Raw genomic sequence first — 16,732 nt, forward strand, 5'->3', positions numbered from 1 at the left:
CAAGTATTAAAAGTTACTGATCAAAAATTGTGACAAAAAGATTCACGAAACATCATTCCTCATCATGCAGATAGCAAGAAGTCAGCCATGTCCATACAGCTCAAACACATACACTACAAACCACTTTGACAGACAAGGACTTTAAAGACAGGACTTCGACAGGAACATACGAATCGACCTTAACTTGACTGTAATGTGCGACTCCTCCATTATGCACAGCAACTGTACATCTGTGCCACATTAAAGACTACACGAAGCAGTAATTACAGTGTGCTGAGACTTCTCCCCAGATGTTTTGGAAAGTTTTTCTCATGGCTTACTGAAGTCATCCCACCCCCTTTTTGCTTTCTCATCAGGTACACTGCACTCAAGTCAGCGCCATGAAATGAGTGAAATCCAATTCCCATGCACATACAGGCCTGTAGGTACAGTAAGCCAACAAATACGCTCTTCCTATCTTCACATTCCACTGTATTTTCAGAACAATATTTACATTGCGAATGAGAAACCTTGGAGAGCTGCTGAGCTGCAGTTTGTTTACAGTGTTAGAGGAGTTATGTAAGAAATTTAAAGGATGACTCGATTCTGATCAAGCAATATGGACACGGGTATCTCATTTACTCAACATCACAGCAACTACAAAGTACAGCGGATTCCAGCAACATTTTCCACTGGGGGAAGCAGTCAAATAACTGAGGTCGAAACCTTCAGGCTTCAATAGCAGAAAAGTCCTTTTATTTCCCTTGCAATTTTCTTTCGGGATAAATCCTAAACGAAAACCGCACACACACGCACACACCCCCCCTCCGCAGCCCCGGGGCGGGCGGGCTCAGGGCGCTGCGCACCCGCGGGAGGCGGGGGGCGGGCGAGGGGGGGGGGGGGGGGCTGCCCCCGCCCGGGTCTTGCCGCCTCAGGGCTGGAGCCGGGCCCAGCTGAGCGCGGGGGGCCGCCGCCTGGCCGGGGGGCGGCGGGCGCGGGGGCCGCAGCCGAAGCCCGGTACTCACCTCAGGGTGAGCATCGCCCGGGCGCAGGAAGGCGGCCGCGTCCCCCCCCAGCCCGCCCGGGGCCTCACCCGCTTGGCGAGCGGCTGAGGCGCAGAGCGCGGCCCCCGCCCCCTCGTCACGATAAGAGTCCCCCGCGCTGCGCTCCCGCCGCGGCGGGCTCGGAGCGGGCAGCGGCGGTTACGCGGGAAGCCGGGCCGGGCTGCTGAGAGGCGGCGAGATGCAACGTGAGGTTAATCAGCTTCCTCCCCCCACATCATTCTTCAGGACTCATTAGCACGAAGCTAGCAGCACCACAGCTAGCTAGCTGCACGCTCACTGCCCCCTCCCTTTCTTCACACTCTGTTTCAGACCAGGTACCAAAAACGGGGGAGGGAGAAACGCTGGCTACCGATTAGAGCACTCATTGGAAATGTAAAGATGGCCACGGCTGGTTAAAAATAGCCAGAGGAATACTTTTCACCTTTCAACACTAAGAAATAATGCCATTTATTCAGAGTCAGCACTCAGCAATTTTGCAGGAATGAGTTAAAGGCAGCTCGCGTGTTTTTGTAGCACATTACAGCATGAGAGAAAATGAAAGGAGACTGTCCAGTCCAGCACTTTCAGTCTGGGGAAAAAAAATTTACTTATTCAACTAGAAATTAATGTAACATTTTATTCCAAATCTTACCCTCGCAGAGTCATTGTCTATAGCAACCGTGTCCATAACATTCTAATTCTCAAGAGCGCAACTTTCTAGTAAATGGTACATCTGTTAAACTGCAGGAAACATCTGGGAAAATGCTTAAATACAAAGAAGTGAGATTAAACCTTTGTTTCCATATGGTTAGGATACGCATCTAGAATATGTTTGTAAACGTTACTGGTTCTTTTCTTGCCTCTTGCTTAGCTATCAGACTTTTGGATTGGTGTTGAGTTTCACCGGGGTGTAGATATATGATAATTTACGCAATGTAAAATTTCCCTGTAAGGAAAATGAAGAACAGCCCCTCGGGTAAAAAGCCAACACCGGGGCTCAAGGGATGCGTGTTCTGTTCCTGCGTGCGCAGGCCTCTCTGTCACCTCCAGCGCGTGGGCGATTCCTTGTATCGGAGCTGGCACCTCCGGACAACGACGGGACTGCTTTTTGCTTCACAAGGCAGCTTGGAGCCTTAACGTCCTATGGACGTTTTACGCTCCTTTACAAAAGAAGGAAAATGAAAGTGGAAAACATGGTATCAAAGCAGAATTCTGGAGCTAGCTACAAAACCCTTCTGTTTGCAAGTGGAGTCACCTGAACTAAGAGTGCCTGATTTTTCAAGTACTCAAACATATACCCAAATTTTGACAGATCAGGTCTTTCTGTGAAGGACTGATAAGCTATCAATCAATTTTTAGCCCTGAAATTGTTCATAACAAGCGTTTCACATGTGCTTGGCTACACCCTCCTGAACTGAAAGGGACTTGAGTACCTTCTGAAATTCCTCCTTGGATACAAACTTCTGCAAAACTCAGTGTTAAACATTAACTCAGATACATTAGCTCTTTCAAGTCCATCTCTGAAGGTTCAATTTAATGTACATTTGTTGGAAACAATTTAAGAATAATTTTGTCTAGTGCATGATCTCCATTAATAAAGAAGTAAGTCTGATTGATTTGGTCCATCATTCAAGCAATGCATCCAAGAAAAGAAAAAAAAAATTAGGAAAAGCAGTTTGAAAACTGCTCTGTAAATCCTTTGTCCACTGTAATCAACAAGAGCCACATTGTAGCAATTCCACTGGCAGTACAGAGGATTTCAGCTTCAACAGGACTGCTTTGAGAACACCAGGTTAATCCTAAAATACTTCAAAGGCATATTCGTGCCAAGAGAACTGAGTGAAGATGCCTGCAAGCAAATGAGAGACATTTTGGGTGTTCCGAGTTGTGTGTGTTGGGTTTATTTTTTTCAATTCCAATATGTCACAATAAAATGACAGTGTAAATATATTTCTTAATACCACATGAAGTTTGGAACCAAAAAAGCAGTAGTTAGCAGCAAAGAACTTTTCTGAAAACTCCCACACTACCTCTGCAACCCAGTTCTAAGTCCAGGCCTTGCTTGGAGCTGGAGCCAGCCTCCACCACAACGGGGACCTGATCTTCTGCAGAACATTTCCACCCTGCATTCTCAGCTGGTGTCAGGGTATGGTAAGGAGGAAGGTGACAGAGTCCTCCTCTAATAAGGAGCATCGTTTATTGATTACTTCAGATATTACTCAAAATTCCTTACTTTGAGCTACTACAAGCTTGAAGAGGACACAGCTGACCCTGCTTTGAACAGGAGGCTGGATGAAATGACCTCCTAAAGCCTGCTCTAACCTGAATTATTCTATGATCTTCAAATCCAGGTAACTTTCAGAGCAGCTAGAGACAGATTTTTAAAAAAGGGTATCATGGTAATTTCTATTACAGTGTCATTAAAGTGAGCAAACGTCATTGCATGTTTATGATAAAAAACTTATGATATACAGCAGCTTCCAAACTCCAGGAATTTAGCCTGGCTTTGTGGATCAGATTTGCCACAATTCTTCACTGTAACAGAAGTGAAGACAACCTAGAATTTGAAACAGAAGTGTCTGGGTCTGTACGGTTATGTCCAAAACTAAACCTCATCTTATGTGATACACGTTAAACTACCTTATTCATGTGCAGACCTTCATTTTGTTACAGGAAGATGTCAAATTACATATCACACAAATCAAGAGATGATTATTCCTCAGACATCCACATAACGGCTGCAAATTTTTGCCGTAAGATGATTTTCATACAGAAATTAATTTTCATTGTGATCCTAATGCCACCAAACCAAATGGGAATTGTGACAAAGAGATTGAGAGGAAAATATTCCATTCACAAGCCTGCTTGTCCCAAACCAAAAATGCTAACTTTCAGCCTGATGTACTCTACCAGCGAACGTAAAAACCAGTCCCCTTCTAATACAAATTCAAATGGTCAGGTTCACATATAATTTTACCAGTAACACAAAATCTGAATCCTTTTGAAGACGTCAGTGACATCAATTCACTTCAACCTTAAATATAGTGATTTGATCCCACAATTGGCTAGCATACAAACTATTTTTAAAATGGCTACACCACAAGTACAAAGTATTAGCCATAACTGTCCCTTGCCCAAAAGCAGTTAAGAGTTACATATTTGCTAGTTCCTACTAAAAATCAGAGAAGCAAAACCAGCCCAGTGTAATTTCTTTCAAAAAAAAAAAAAAAAAAAAACAACAAACCTAAAATTTTGTGCTCTTTTACTCATTTCCTCGTTTTCTTTGCTACTTGGCAAACAAAATGCCATGAGAAGAAGCTGCTCTCAGGCTCCTCCGTTCCCTGCAAGGACTCTTACGGCAGCACTGATGCCCGCTGGGAAAAGGCTGATGTCAGCTCTTAAGAGCTCCCTGGAAGGATAAGGAGGCCTTTGTTTTCAGCTGAACTGTGAAAATGAGAAAATGCCTCCAGCCTGACAAACAAGAAACCCACATAACATAGGTCAGGCCCGAGACCTTCACTTAAAGGTACAACGCGCTACATTCGCATTCCCCTTACATCACAATGCCCAGATAAGAGTGAATTTTACACAGGACTTGCCACGAAATGCTAAGTACACCTTGGAAATATAACAAAGCAGCTTCGTTTGTTAAGAAAGACTGGTACAGCTCTCCAGCCACTTTACCCATACATAAAGCGCCTGTAATTCTTTTATAAACCAAGTTCCTAATTACTCTTTTGTAAATCAAGGTGAATTTAGTAAAGTCATATGAAAACAAAGGCATGTTCCAACTTGAGGCTTAAAATAAACTCACTTCTCCTTTACTTTATTTTCTGGTGCTTTGTATGGTACAAAAAGTACATTTTAATTCAGCAAGATTATACTTTAGTGAATGCATTTTAAGTAACACATTGGAGGGATATACAAAAAAAATGCAAAATGCAAATAAAGGAACTTCATATTACAATGCCGAGGTTTTAATTTGGGGTGGAAGTATTTGTTTTTCCCAAGTAAGGAGCTTACGGATGTAATTTCTATGACCACGAAAATACAGAAGCTGTATACAGTCCAGTGCACTGCCGTAAGTAAGGCAGGGAGTTTTACATAGTGGTTTTTAAAATTATTTTTTATCCTAAAGCTGAGAATTATCTCCTCTGAAAAACAGAGCCTTTGATAAATTGTTCTTTGCAGAGGAATTTCATTACATATTTGAGAAACACAGTAGGATTGCCAGGGCATTTGATTCACTCTACTCCAGAGCCGGCTGTACTCCAGTAGTTGTGGTTTTCCATGATGAAACTAAACATACCTGAGTACAACCCAAAGAACCTAATCAAAGAAGATACATGAGGGAGTTACACCTCAGCAGGGAATACCTCAAAGCATTCAATTTCAGAAGAAAAGGCTGGCATCACTGGATTTCTAATAAAATATCCAAAGCATTTAAATGGATTCCTTCCTACTGAAGCACAGTGACTGCAACACTAAGGTGCCAGTACCTAAGAGTTAACATCCAATTGCTAACAAAAGGTTCTACCATTTATCATGAGCCACAGCACACAGTTCTTGTCCTATTTAATTATGTTTCCAACCACAATATGCTGGTGTTAAAGAGGATACAACTGTTTCACAGTTCTACCAACACAATCATAAAGACCCAAATGTCTGAATAAGAGCAGCTCACGGTTATAAAGAATTCTCTCTTCCAAGCACGACTTCCAAATGAAAAAGATCTGCCCACCTGGACATTTAGAATAACTGAAGACGTTCATCCAGAGGAGTATGGATTTAAACACCACTATGTGGCAAAGATGTACAGTCTGTAGCCCTAATATTGACTGGGGCAGCTATGCTCGGGAACAGTTTTTGTGTCACCACCTCTTTTGTCCCAAGCTTTCAGGGGACTTTGTCCTGAAAAGTTCAAAATACATAGATACTAAACCTCATCTTTATAGTCCAAATCACAAAAATGTCTTTGCTGTCACCAAAGATATTGTGCTGTCTAGTCTCCGCATTACACTCCACATCTCTTATGGATTTGGTTTTCTAAATTGGATGCTGTCAAACTTACACTTCTAGAACCTCCCAGTCACTACAGCGTGACTGCCATTATTGTGTTCCATGAAATATTTCTTTCCCTAAATCTACCGTCCTGTCTTCAGTGCGAACAAGTCAAGCTTCTACAACACACCTCCCATCTCCAAACAAAATTTTTAGGACAGTTTCACAAAGTTTGAGTAATCCATTTCTATTGTTAAACCAGAATGTCATCATCCAAAAAAGAGGGAAAACATGAAACACATTCAGAAAAATAACTTCATTGGTGGTGGTGGCAGGGAAATGGGAATAAAATTCAGAGAAAGTTTGTGAACTTTTTTGATATGTCTGAAATATATAGATATTCTGCTATTTCAGACATATCACAAAAGTTTGTGGTTTTGTAATATTCAGTTGAAACCGTATTTTCACATGGCCAGATCAAACTTACAAAATAAAGTAGAAAAAAGGTGGCCTAGTGTAGATTATAATTCATCTACAGTAGATGGTTTCATTGAAATAGATTAAGTCCCATCACATGAACACTAGGCAGATAACCAATGCTTTTTATTATTAGAAGATGCACATTTCATATATAAAACCACAGAAAGAATCTATTGAGTAAAAACATACCATACTGGATGAGTAAAAATGTACTGTACTGGAAAAGATCAGATAGCTTTAAAATATATCTAAGGGATCACATGGAATAACTGCCTGTATCTTTTAGTTTTGAGCCTTGGTTGCACATGAGTCTGTTGGTTCAGACTTCATTATTTTTATGGCCTTCACTGTATAAAGTGTTATAATGTACGTAACTGCCAGCTGTGTTTTATTTCATCACTAGCAAATGAGTTTTTAAAAAAAATCACACCTTTTCCCACAAAGTTACATAGTAATTCAAAAATGCCATAAATTTCTTCAGTTGTGTCATGTATGTATGCCACAGAAACACAGCATATGGTTCTTTCCAATAGCAGCATTCTCGGCTCCAAAGAAAGGCTATAAATAGTTAAGTTTTTAGGAGAAAGAACAAGGTATGTTGTAAATGAGAAGTCTCCCTCTGCTTGTGAGCTTTTATTGTTTTGCATTACTTCAGTGCTGGATTCCTGATTTGTAACAAATTCCAAGACTGCAGACTACAGGCCCAGCCTCTGACTAACACTATGGTGATTTATTTGAGGATAAATACCTCTGTCCGCATCTTATGACTGAACACAACAGTCCACAGCAGCGTGGAATGCGAGGAATGCAGAGGCTGCAGGAGCTGAGGCAGCAGGGAAAGGCGCACAGCTATCAGGCTGCCCTGGACTGCTGAACCGCTCCGATCACTTCCTCCAGTCAAGAATGAAAAGAATTCTCTAAGCCTGTACTCCATGCCAACCAGACCTGCGTTCCCAGGAATGAGAACACAGCAAGAATGGCATCTGATGATTACCCAACACATCAGCACCTTACCTGTATGAAAAATTCCACATCTGACTGTCAAAGCTGCGGTGCAATCATTTAAGTAATATTTAGCAACAACTGCAGCTTGCCCAGTTGTCAAGGCAGACTACAGAGCAGCTGGCTCACAATCTCCTGGCCTCAGAAAAATGCAAAGCACTTCTGTTTCCCCTCCTTCTGCTTCCCCACCCCCATCAGCAGGGAGTACAGAGCGCTCAGAATCAGGGGAAGTGAGAGGAGCAAAGAACAAATGAACAATACTTTAGAAATTGCAAGGTGAACACGTACGTTTTACTATAAATAGTTAAGTTGGGCTAATTCCTGTTACTTCATGCTGTGTGAAAACAAAAGAAAACAAGAAGTCATCCATCTAATCACACCAGCCTTTGCGAGCTCTTCTGTGCAAACTGGAACAAAGGAAAAATCTAGCACAAAGCTTTAGACACGGTATAATTTTAGCAGACACAAAAATGAAGAGGATAGCATTAAATTCTATAAACCAGAGGTAACAGAATAGACACTTACAGATGCGGATTGAACATGCGACTCATTTTAGAAACATGGTCATTTTCACAGTCTAGCTCATCATCCCCTTGGTCCATGCTGAGCTTTCTCTTGTTGGGACTGATAGGAGGAGGGCCTGTTCGATGGTTGGTTAGAGCAGAGGATACTGGAAGAGACTGCATTCTGGGCTCACCTCTTAGAGCTGCTTCACCTACAGGAAGAAGACAAGTGAGAATGAACACGATGGGAAAAAGAGAGGTAAAACAGCATGCTTTTGAAAACGTTCTTGCAGAAAAATTTCCCAAACAGATATCAGGTCTGCACAGGCACATTTAACATAGTTGTAAGATAAATAAGGCATCATAAACCATACTTTAGTGCTTTATGCTGGAATAAACAGTTGAAAAAAGGTAGTATGAGAGGGGTCAACTCACCCCAGACGATCTGAAAGCTTAAGCTAACACATCTTTCCAACAGCATTTTTATTCAGAAGCATTACTTCTTACAAGCTGCCGTTCCAACCCTTGACTTTCACTACTTCATTCTGCAAAGCATGACTATTCGCAATGAAATACGCTTTGTTTCTTTTCTTATGGTTGTGGTTATAAATTCCAGGGCTACAGTTCACATTTATGCCAAATATTCAAGATCTAAAACTGAATAAACGTTCAAATTTTCAAATTATTCCTTTTCTAAAAAGCTGTCCAAAACAAGCTTATCTGGTATATAACTATGCAAGGTAAAAATTAGGGAAAAAATTGGAACTTGCTGATGCAAGTGTAAGTTTGTCCTTAAATGTCCTTCTCTATACTTTTAAACTGTGTTTGGAGCAATGAACAAAAGAGCACATATCTTCAGCACAAGAATCACAAAATTCCAATTTTAAGAAAGCTAATTTTCAACTAGGCAGACTGGTGGTAGAGTACTGAGTAGATGATAAATTTTACATAATCTAACACTTATCAGAAAATGCCATTCACAGCATGTGGGAGCTGTGTATAAATAATTCCAGAAATGATACAATTAGCTTGTGCATAAACACATTCACATATTGTTACTAAGCATGCATTAAAGTGTGACCACAGTACTTTTACCATTTCAATTAAATGTCTCGCTAAATGTATAGCCTAAAGCACAGTGCTGCATTTCACCAGCAGTTATGGACTTTACTGGAACTCACATCCTTAAAGCCACAGGTCATATTTAGACTTCATAGGGATTTAAAGATGTTAAAAAATGCTTTTGGGGCTTCATAAGGGGCTTGGAGAGGAGCTAAATTAACCACGGTGACCTATTCTGGTAATATCCCTGAAATAGCCACTTTTGCTAGAGTTTAAAATTTGTATTTTTCCTACACTGCCAGAAGCATTTTGTTTTCTACATGGCCATCATTTCCAGAACTAAAATTAGGATAAAGTTAACTCCATCTACAGCCCTGAGGTACCTGACAATGGAAATCTTTGTATGCCACCACACATTTTCACATCATCGCCGAGACAGATGATTTATAAAATGTTGCCCTAAATCCACACACGACAAATACTATTTTGTTGGAAAAAGAACGAGTGGGGAGAAAACCTCCTGAATGTTTACCAGTGAAAATAAGCATTTTGCCAATTTAGTCAGCGTAATATAAACTAGCAAATATACACTGACCTATAATATACCACAAGTCATGATTTCTATTAAAGACTCTGGCACCAAATCTAAATAGGAACTTTCCATCTCAGCTCTAAATAGTAAAAACTGTGCTCTACTGCAAATGCTCTCAGACAGACATCCAGACCCTCTCCCGTTCAAAACAACAAAAGTGTTAATTGGGAAGCCCCCCACAACCACTCTAATGTCACAAGAGAAGCTTTTATTTATCAAGACGACCTCTCATATGAAATAATCTCCTATCAGTAAAATTTCTGCATTTTTTTCTTCAGCCTTTATATTTTGCCAGTAGAAACCCCCACCTACATAGTGTTCATATTCTGAACTTTAGAAGTAAACCACATCATACCGGTTTCTCTCAGTGAGGAATCTCCCTTTTTTTCCTATCTTTGAAAACAATAAGTTAATACCAATGTCAAAAGAGAAGACTTTCATCAACTAAGGTTTGTGATACTTTCATCCCACCCGTATGCAATCGCTCTTCCCTTGCAGGATCTCAGATCACTTCTGAAGACTCAAAACTCCATTACAGGAATTACAAATTCCATGTAGGCACCTAACTCCTACTGACTTCTTCTGAGCAACTCCTGACAGGAACACAGGCAATTTAAATATCCATGTAAAGCTAACTCTGATGTTTACAAAAGACAAAACTCTCTAGACATTGTCCAATTTAGTAAGTTAGGAACTTTTCCTTTTTCCCAAACAGCAGCTAGGAGCCTGATACTATACAATTACCTCAGTGGGTTTTTTCCTTAAAAAAAAAAAAAGCTATAAAAATTCATCTCATTGAATGTATGGTAACAGGAGCATTTATATATTAACATCCAGATTGAGGGGAAAATCTGGTAAAAATGCTATTGCTATCTTATGCTGGAATTAAAGAAACACATTTTAAAGAAATTTAGCAAAGGAAGGAATGGCTTCTAATTAAAGCCTGTCAAATTTGGTAATGCATTTTCCTAATCGTAAAGTAACATGGTAATTGTGCAGGGGACACCACGGCCTTCAGACACCTTCTGGTATGTTTATCTGCAGCACCACAGAGCCATTTGGCCAAAATTAATCAAATTAACAAAACTTCAAACAGGTGGCAGCAGTGAGCAAGTAGGAGGAGCAAGAGCTCTTACAGGACAGGTTGGAAGACATTCAGCACCTCCTCATGAGAAGATACAAGTGGCCAGTGCTCAGCATCTTGTATAGCCCATCCTGCAGACACAAGGCAAGCAGAGAACAATACCAAACAAAAGAGTCCAGCTAACAGAGTAAGATCAAGAGGAAAAATAACCCTACATTGTTTATGGTATAAATCGCATATTCATATACTGTATTTGTACTGCATTGTGCATTCTCATGTTGCGCGTAAGTCTGATTAGGGCTAAAACTGCTTTTTATTTAAATAAAAAGGCGACGTCTTGCCCCACTCCTTTTCTCCTTACCAAACTTGAATTTAAACCAGAGAGGGAGAAACCACAGCAGAGTCTACCACACAAAATGCTGTCTTACTGACTACATTTGTCTCCCCCAACTGACCACACTCCATGGTAACCAGACTAGCATCATACAACTGGCAAGACAACACTCTGATAAAACAACTGTGTTTTATAAAATTCCCCAAGTCCAAACTCCAAGTCTTCAAAATTCATTACTGTGACAGCTTGTGTCTGCACTGCAACTGAAAGCAGAGATAGCAAACACATTTATTGTGCCTCTCATAATACTTCTCTTTGTTTCAGTAAGCAGCTGGTGTAAGGCACTCCAGATCTGCTGCTTTCAGATAGTTCTACTTACAACTATTCATACTAGTCTCTTTCTTTTTTCTTTTTTTTATTAAAACTGTTAGGCAACATGATAAAGCACAGACAAGCTAAACAGAGATAACAACGTGACGTAGTGTCTGCCTATACAGCAGTACTGCAGTAGAGCACTCAGTTGACAGAAGTCCGTGCAGTCAGCAAGAATGTTCCTTATTTTAACCACTTACGAGCCTAAACTGAAAGTGATTCAAATTAACACATGCAAACTAAATGTTTGTAAAACCAGTATGGCTCTTTTCAGACATATACACCACCAGGGTAGTCCTCTGTAAACAGTGGATCTTCAACACTGTTTGCATTTCTCTTGCAGTTCAGTCAGCAGTATCTGCGTCCCTACTGAAATGTCCATGCAATACAAACATCACAACAGCAAAAGTCATGTTTTTACAAGTGTGGATTTGATAGCAAGACAGCAGAGAAGTCTTAAAATATGTCTGAGAACTCCAGGAGTTACCAAAGACTGGAAAAAAAAATATACACTATTTTGGCAGCTAGCTTCCTTCCTCTCTGACCTAGCAACTCAGTATGGGCTGCACTGAGACATGGCTGCCATATCCTATTCCCCCTCCCAATTTCCTCTATCTCACTGGCTACTATTAATGCATAAAATCTGAGCATTAATTACAATCCAGAAATGAAAGGCTTTGTCTTTCCAACTGAAGACTGACATGATACAGACCTTAAGACAGATTGAAATAAAACTCCTTGAAAGAAAATTCCAGCACTGCCCTTGCCCATTTTACTTTTCTGTTCTGCATCTGACAAATGGATTTGTTCACAAGAGTAAATTCCTGACACATTTATTAACTTCGGGAGAAAAAAAATACCATTGGTTGTGGCATCTGTCAACAGGGTCCTTACCTTTAAGTTCTTGGATTGGATTACCATGACCTCAGGCCACTCTATCAATTAATAAAATCATGGGCACAGGAGTTTAACAGACTTTAATTAACACGCATTACACCTTTGATTACCTTTTCCAATACCTCCATGCAGACAAACTCTCATTAGTAAAAGGAGTTGCCTCATGTTCTTAGGGCCAGACATTCCCAGGAATCAATAGTACATGAAGATCTTCAAGGGCAGTTCTCTCTGCTGATCCAAGATCAAAATTTAGCCCTCATGACATATGCAACATTTTTGCTGAAAAGCCAAGACATTCACAGAGGCTATATATATGTTAAAAAGGATACTATAACATGAAATTTGTTTTATTTTCTATTCCTATATTCTAACAATCATGAGATTAAATTGCAAATAGAGTGGAATGAATTTATAAAGTATTGCATGTTTTCTTCCACTATCTCAAACACAGAAGTCAGTCTGTGCCAACATAAATTGGGATAAATGGCATAAAAATTCCAATTCACAGACAAAAATCACATGATTTGAGAAATCAAATACCAAGCAGGGAAGTCATTGCAAATTACTCAATTCAACAAGTCATAAAAACAAGTTATCAAACCAAAAGAAACACAATACAATACTGCAGAATTAAATCTGCAGATGTTGTCAGCTGCCTAGTCTAGGTATTTCTTCATGGCATACTATACATTGTAAGAGAACTGATATCCTTGAAATTGTGAAATTCCCCAGAAATTAAATTTGTGTAAAATAGTTATACTGCAGACAATCTTAAAAGTGTGTAATTTAGGGCAGATTTACTTCACTTGCTTGACCGAAGAAAATGAATTAATCTATTCAGACTCCTCAGTAGTAAATCTTTGGTTCATGAAAAAAGATATCCTAAGAAGCAGTCACAAATTATGTTTATTTACATAATTGCTGAATATTTCTATAAACCCTACTCAAACAAACAAAAAAAATCCCTTATGTAAAAATATCATTTTGTACCACTACTTTATTTCTGGATTGCAGTTTCTATAAAAGATATGATTTAAGCTGAGCTTAAATAAGATTTAATTCTGGGAAGTAGTCTGCCAAACGCTATAAGCAAAGTCACAGTAGCCTGTATTTCCTTTGTAGCATATAGAACAGGCCTACCTGGGGAGCATAATAAAACAGCAAACTACAGGAACAACAAAAATTAAGTATTGATGAGAACAGCCTAATCATAAAACGCTGCCGTGAAATTAGATCTTGGAAATATTTTTTATTATAATTGATAGATTTCTTTCAGCAGCCAACGTACTGATTCACTTATCTGACACATATTTTACTGACTTTCTTGTAATACGACGAAAAGCTAATTTAGTCGAAACTAGAGAGTCACATACACATGTACAGAAAAATTGGCAAAAGCCTGCTCTCATCCGTTTACAAAACATATGAAAAGCACTTACTCCTGGAACCAAGCTCTGGCTACCACTGTGCAGAGATATGTATGCCAGAAAACCCATGGCCAAAAACAAAATACAGTGATTAAATTGACTATTCTGTTCTGGCTCCTCCATCTGACCATGCCTGCCAATGAGGGACACATTATGCTTGACATTGCAAGCAAGAACATAAAATAGTGACCTCTGCATTCAATCATCTCCACCCACTTTTTCCTTCTCTTTCATTCAAAAGACTGCACAAAGAAAAGAATTTAGGTACAGTCATATCGCTTGCAGAGTGCAGGCATGCTTGCTTGAGGTTCCTTTCAAAAAACACATATTGTTAATCAGAGCTGAGTAGCACAGGCTAAAACAGATTTCAACTTAATAGGTCTTGAAAATGCTGTATTATATACAAAACGCTAAATTGCAACAGGCAGAAAATGGCAAAATTGCCTCCCCAAACCTAACCGTATTTGCTCTTTCAAATGTACTGTGAAAAACTGACTACATCATCTTATACTCTCTCTCATCACATTGTAAAACCATAGCTGTACAAAATAGCATATGCACAATCTCTGTACATAAATTGACTTACATGGATAACTGTTGCAGTTCTACAAACTATTTCATAAACACAGAAGAAGTAAAAAGTCTCTGCTGACCACTTAAACTACGACTGAAATAAATTCTCTTCACTCTGCTAACCAAGGTACCAACTGCAAGGATCCCCTCTTAATACGTTTTTGGTGTTGAGTAAAAAAAAGATTAACTGAAAAAAGGATCGTGGTAAGTATGCAAGAAACTGATGGCAAGGAAAGAAGAAGGGCAGCAGATATGCCACAAAGAAAGCAGGATGGAATAAATTTTAACGCTCCAGTCTGCCAGAGCTCCTTAATATTTCCTCTGATAAATTTCAATTTTCACACCTCAACAGTCGTGACTGTGGGGCTGTGTTCAGTTCCACCCCAACAATGAACTCAGGCTTAGGTCTAATTGTAGAGCATGAGACTACTTCATAAATTTGCAGATCTCCCTTTAAGATAACGTCCCATTTAGCTAATCTTTCAGCACCTGTCTGAGCTGAAAGTCTAAAAAAAATGTTCCTTTCTTCTGCTTAGAGTACCTGTACTCATGTAAACTATGGCTAGAAAAGGATTCCAATTATTTGGCAGACAAGATTTAAATGCAATCAATGCTAAACTACACTAATCTCTAGATAAATAGCACCAGGAATGTCTACAATACTTGTTAACATCAATGTCAAAAAAGGATTTCTCTCAGTTCAAGACTGAGGATGGGTTTTTTGCTCAGGAAGCAAGGTTGCTCCCAAAGAACACGCCTTTCCAAGACTTTTGGCCAGATCTCCCAGGAAAAACCCTATATCAAACATTTAAAGTCAGTTAAGAGGGACTAAAAATTAACACAAGTTATCGTTTTATTTTTGCTCAATGCATTACAGAGGCTCATAAAAAAGAAAGGCAAGCTGCCGAGCTAAACAGAGCTACCAAGTACGACCAAGCACAGAAAGCAGCACGTGCCTTAATCTGGCGCTGTACTTGGGCCACCCAGCCCTGCCGAATAATACAGGGTTTGGTACGCAAGCAGGATCTAAAGTAATTACAAAGCAGTGGACTGTCCTACACAGATACATCGGCACTCTCTGGCTAGCCTTGTCCTGTGACTGCACACGGTCAGATGCACACAATCCTTCCTCCAGTAAAAGCCAGGACAGTCAATATACTGCTACATAAAGAAAACTGTCCAAAGAGCACAAACAGCCCTGTGTTAGATACTTCAAAACTGACAATAATACCTTGCTGACGAAGGTACAACTGCTAAACTCCTCAGACTAATTGTACTTCCTACGTAGAACGCTGCAGATTACTTTTATTTGGTGCAGAAGAGCGTGACCCAACAAGGGCATCCCAAACAAGGGAGGGGATAAAAGAGAAAGGAAGATAAAGGGAGGAGCATCATTTACATTTTCTGCAGAAAACAGTAAATTTCACGTTCTTGTATTTCCTTAAGAAAACATGACATTAGTATTTACTGGTCAGCAAAAGATACATTATTCATTTAATGCCCTGGCAAAACATACTGCATTGTAAGTACTGTAAGTAGTTCTGGTGTGTCACTATGCCACACTCCATGTATAGCAATACTGAAATTTGTTTAAGTTTCTCCTATGCTAGATAATGTTTTCTCATCCGTGCAGTTGAAATCTCTAAAGATTCTAGGTTAGTGTCTGTGGGCTAGACCCATGAAAAGAGGTGAAGTTTCACCAGTCCTGGTGCCTCAAGATAAGACGCTCATTTTCACCTTGCAACCTGGCTGGAATGCTTATGGCACATATACACTTGAGAAAGCGGGAAACAAAGACCAAGCGGGTTAGAGTAATTCCTAATATAGAAAATAATTCCAGAATATGTAATTAAAACTACCACCATGCCAAGTTTAAATAATAAACATATCATCAGAATTCAGCTTCCTTTAATTGATTTGCAAAACTATTATGCAGCATTCTCTCACATTTCTGATAAGCAGATTTTTAAAGGTTGCCAGATAAAAAGATTTACTTTTATCGGCATGGTAATGTGATTTTATTAAAAATGTAAAAACACTATCAATAAAAAGCTGTGAATGAAATACAACTGTAAGTCAACATGTTGAAGACGTTGCTTTCCAAAACGCTGGTGGTTTCCAGATCTAGGTGTTCTTTCTTTTGTCACCCAGCTAAATGACTTACTGTGTTACACGAAAGATGGGAAAGCTGAACTGATCAAAGACTAGCCTGTCTTTTAGCAGAAACTATCAAAGCTAAAAGACCTGCCATCTATTTCAAAAGTAAATCAAAGTCACAGCAAGGTCACAACAGAAAAAATTGTTAGATTGGATGCTTAAGCAGTATTTCAACATACTAAATGATATCTTGTAACTATGTATTTTCATGCAATGGCAGAGAGAG

General features: G+C 39.6%; 1 protein-coding gene across 5 annotated transcripts in view; it reads right to left on the minus strand.

Moving 5' to 3' along the window:
• VGLL4 (vestigial like family member 4) overlaps positions 1 to 16,732 on the minus strand; it is a 106,685-nt gene that overhangs the window by 16,601 nt on the left and 73,352 nt on the right. For 4 of the 5 annotated variants that reach the window (XM_087745255.1, XM_087745252.1, XM_087745253.1 and 1 more), the window contains one exon: positions 8,031 to 8,220. In XM_087745255.1, coding sequence (XP_087601381.1) covers positions 8,031 to 8,220 — 190 coding nt within the window. Of the gene's footprint in view, positions 1 to 1,004; positions 1,079 to 8,030; positions 8,221 to 16,732 lie in introns of those variants that run through there. The other variant, XM_087745254.1, reaches the window with a different exon arrangement.

The sequence above is a fragment of the Nipponia nippon genome, unplaced genomic scaffold, assembly GCF_047370975.1.
Source record: "Nipponia nippon isolate SJK-2023a ecotype South Korea unplaced genomic scaffold, ASM4737097v1 scaffold_9, whole genome shotgun sequence".
In the NCBI taxonomy this organism is placed as follows: Eukaryota; Metazoa; Chordata; class Aves; order Pelecaniformes; family Threskiornithidae; genus Nipponia; species Nipponia nippon.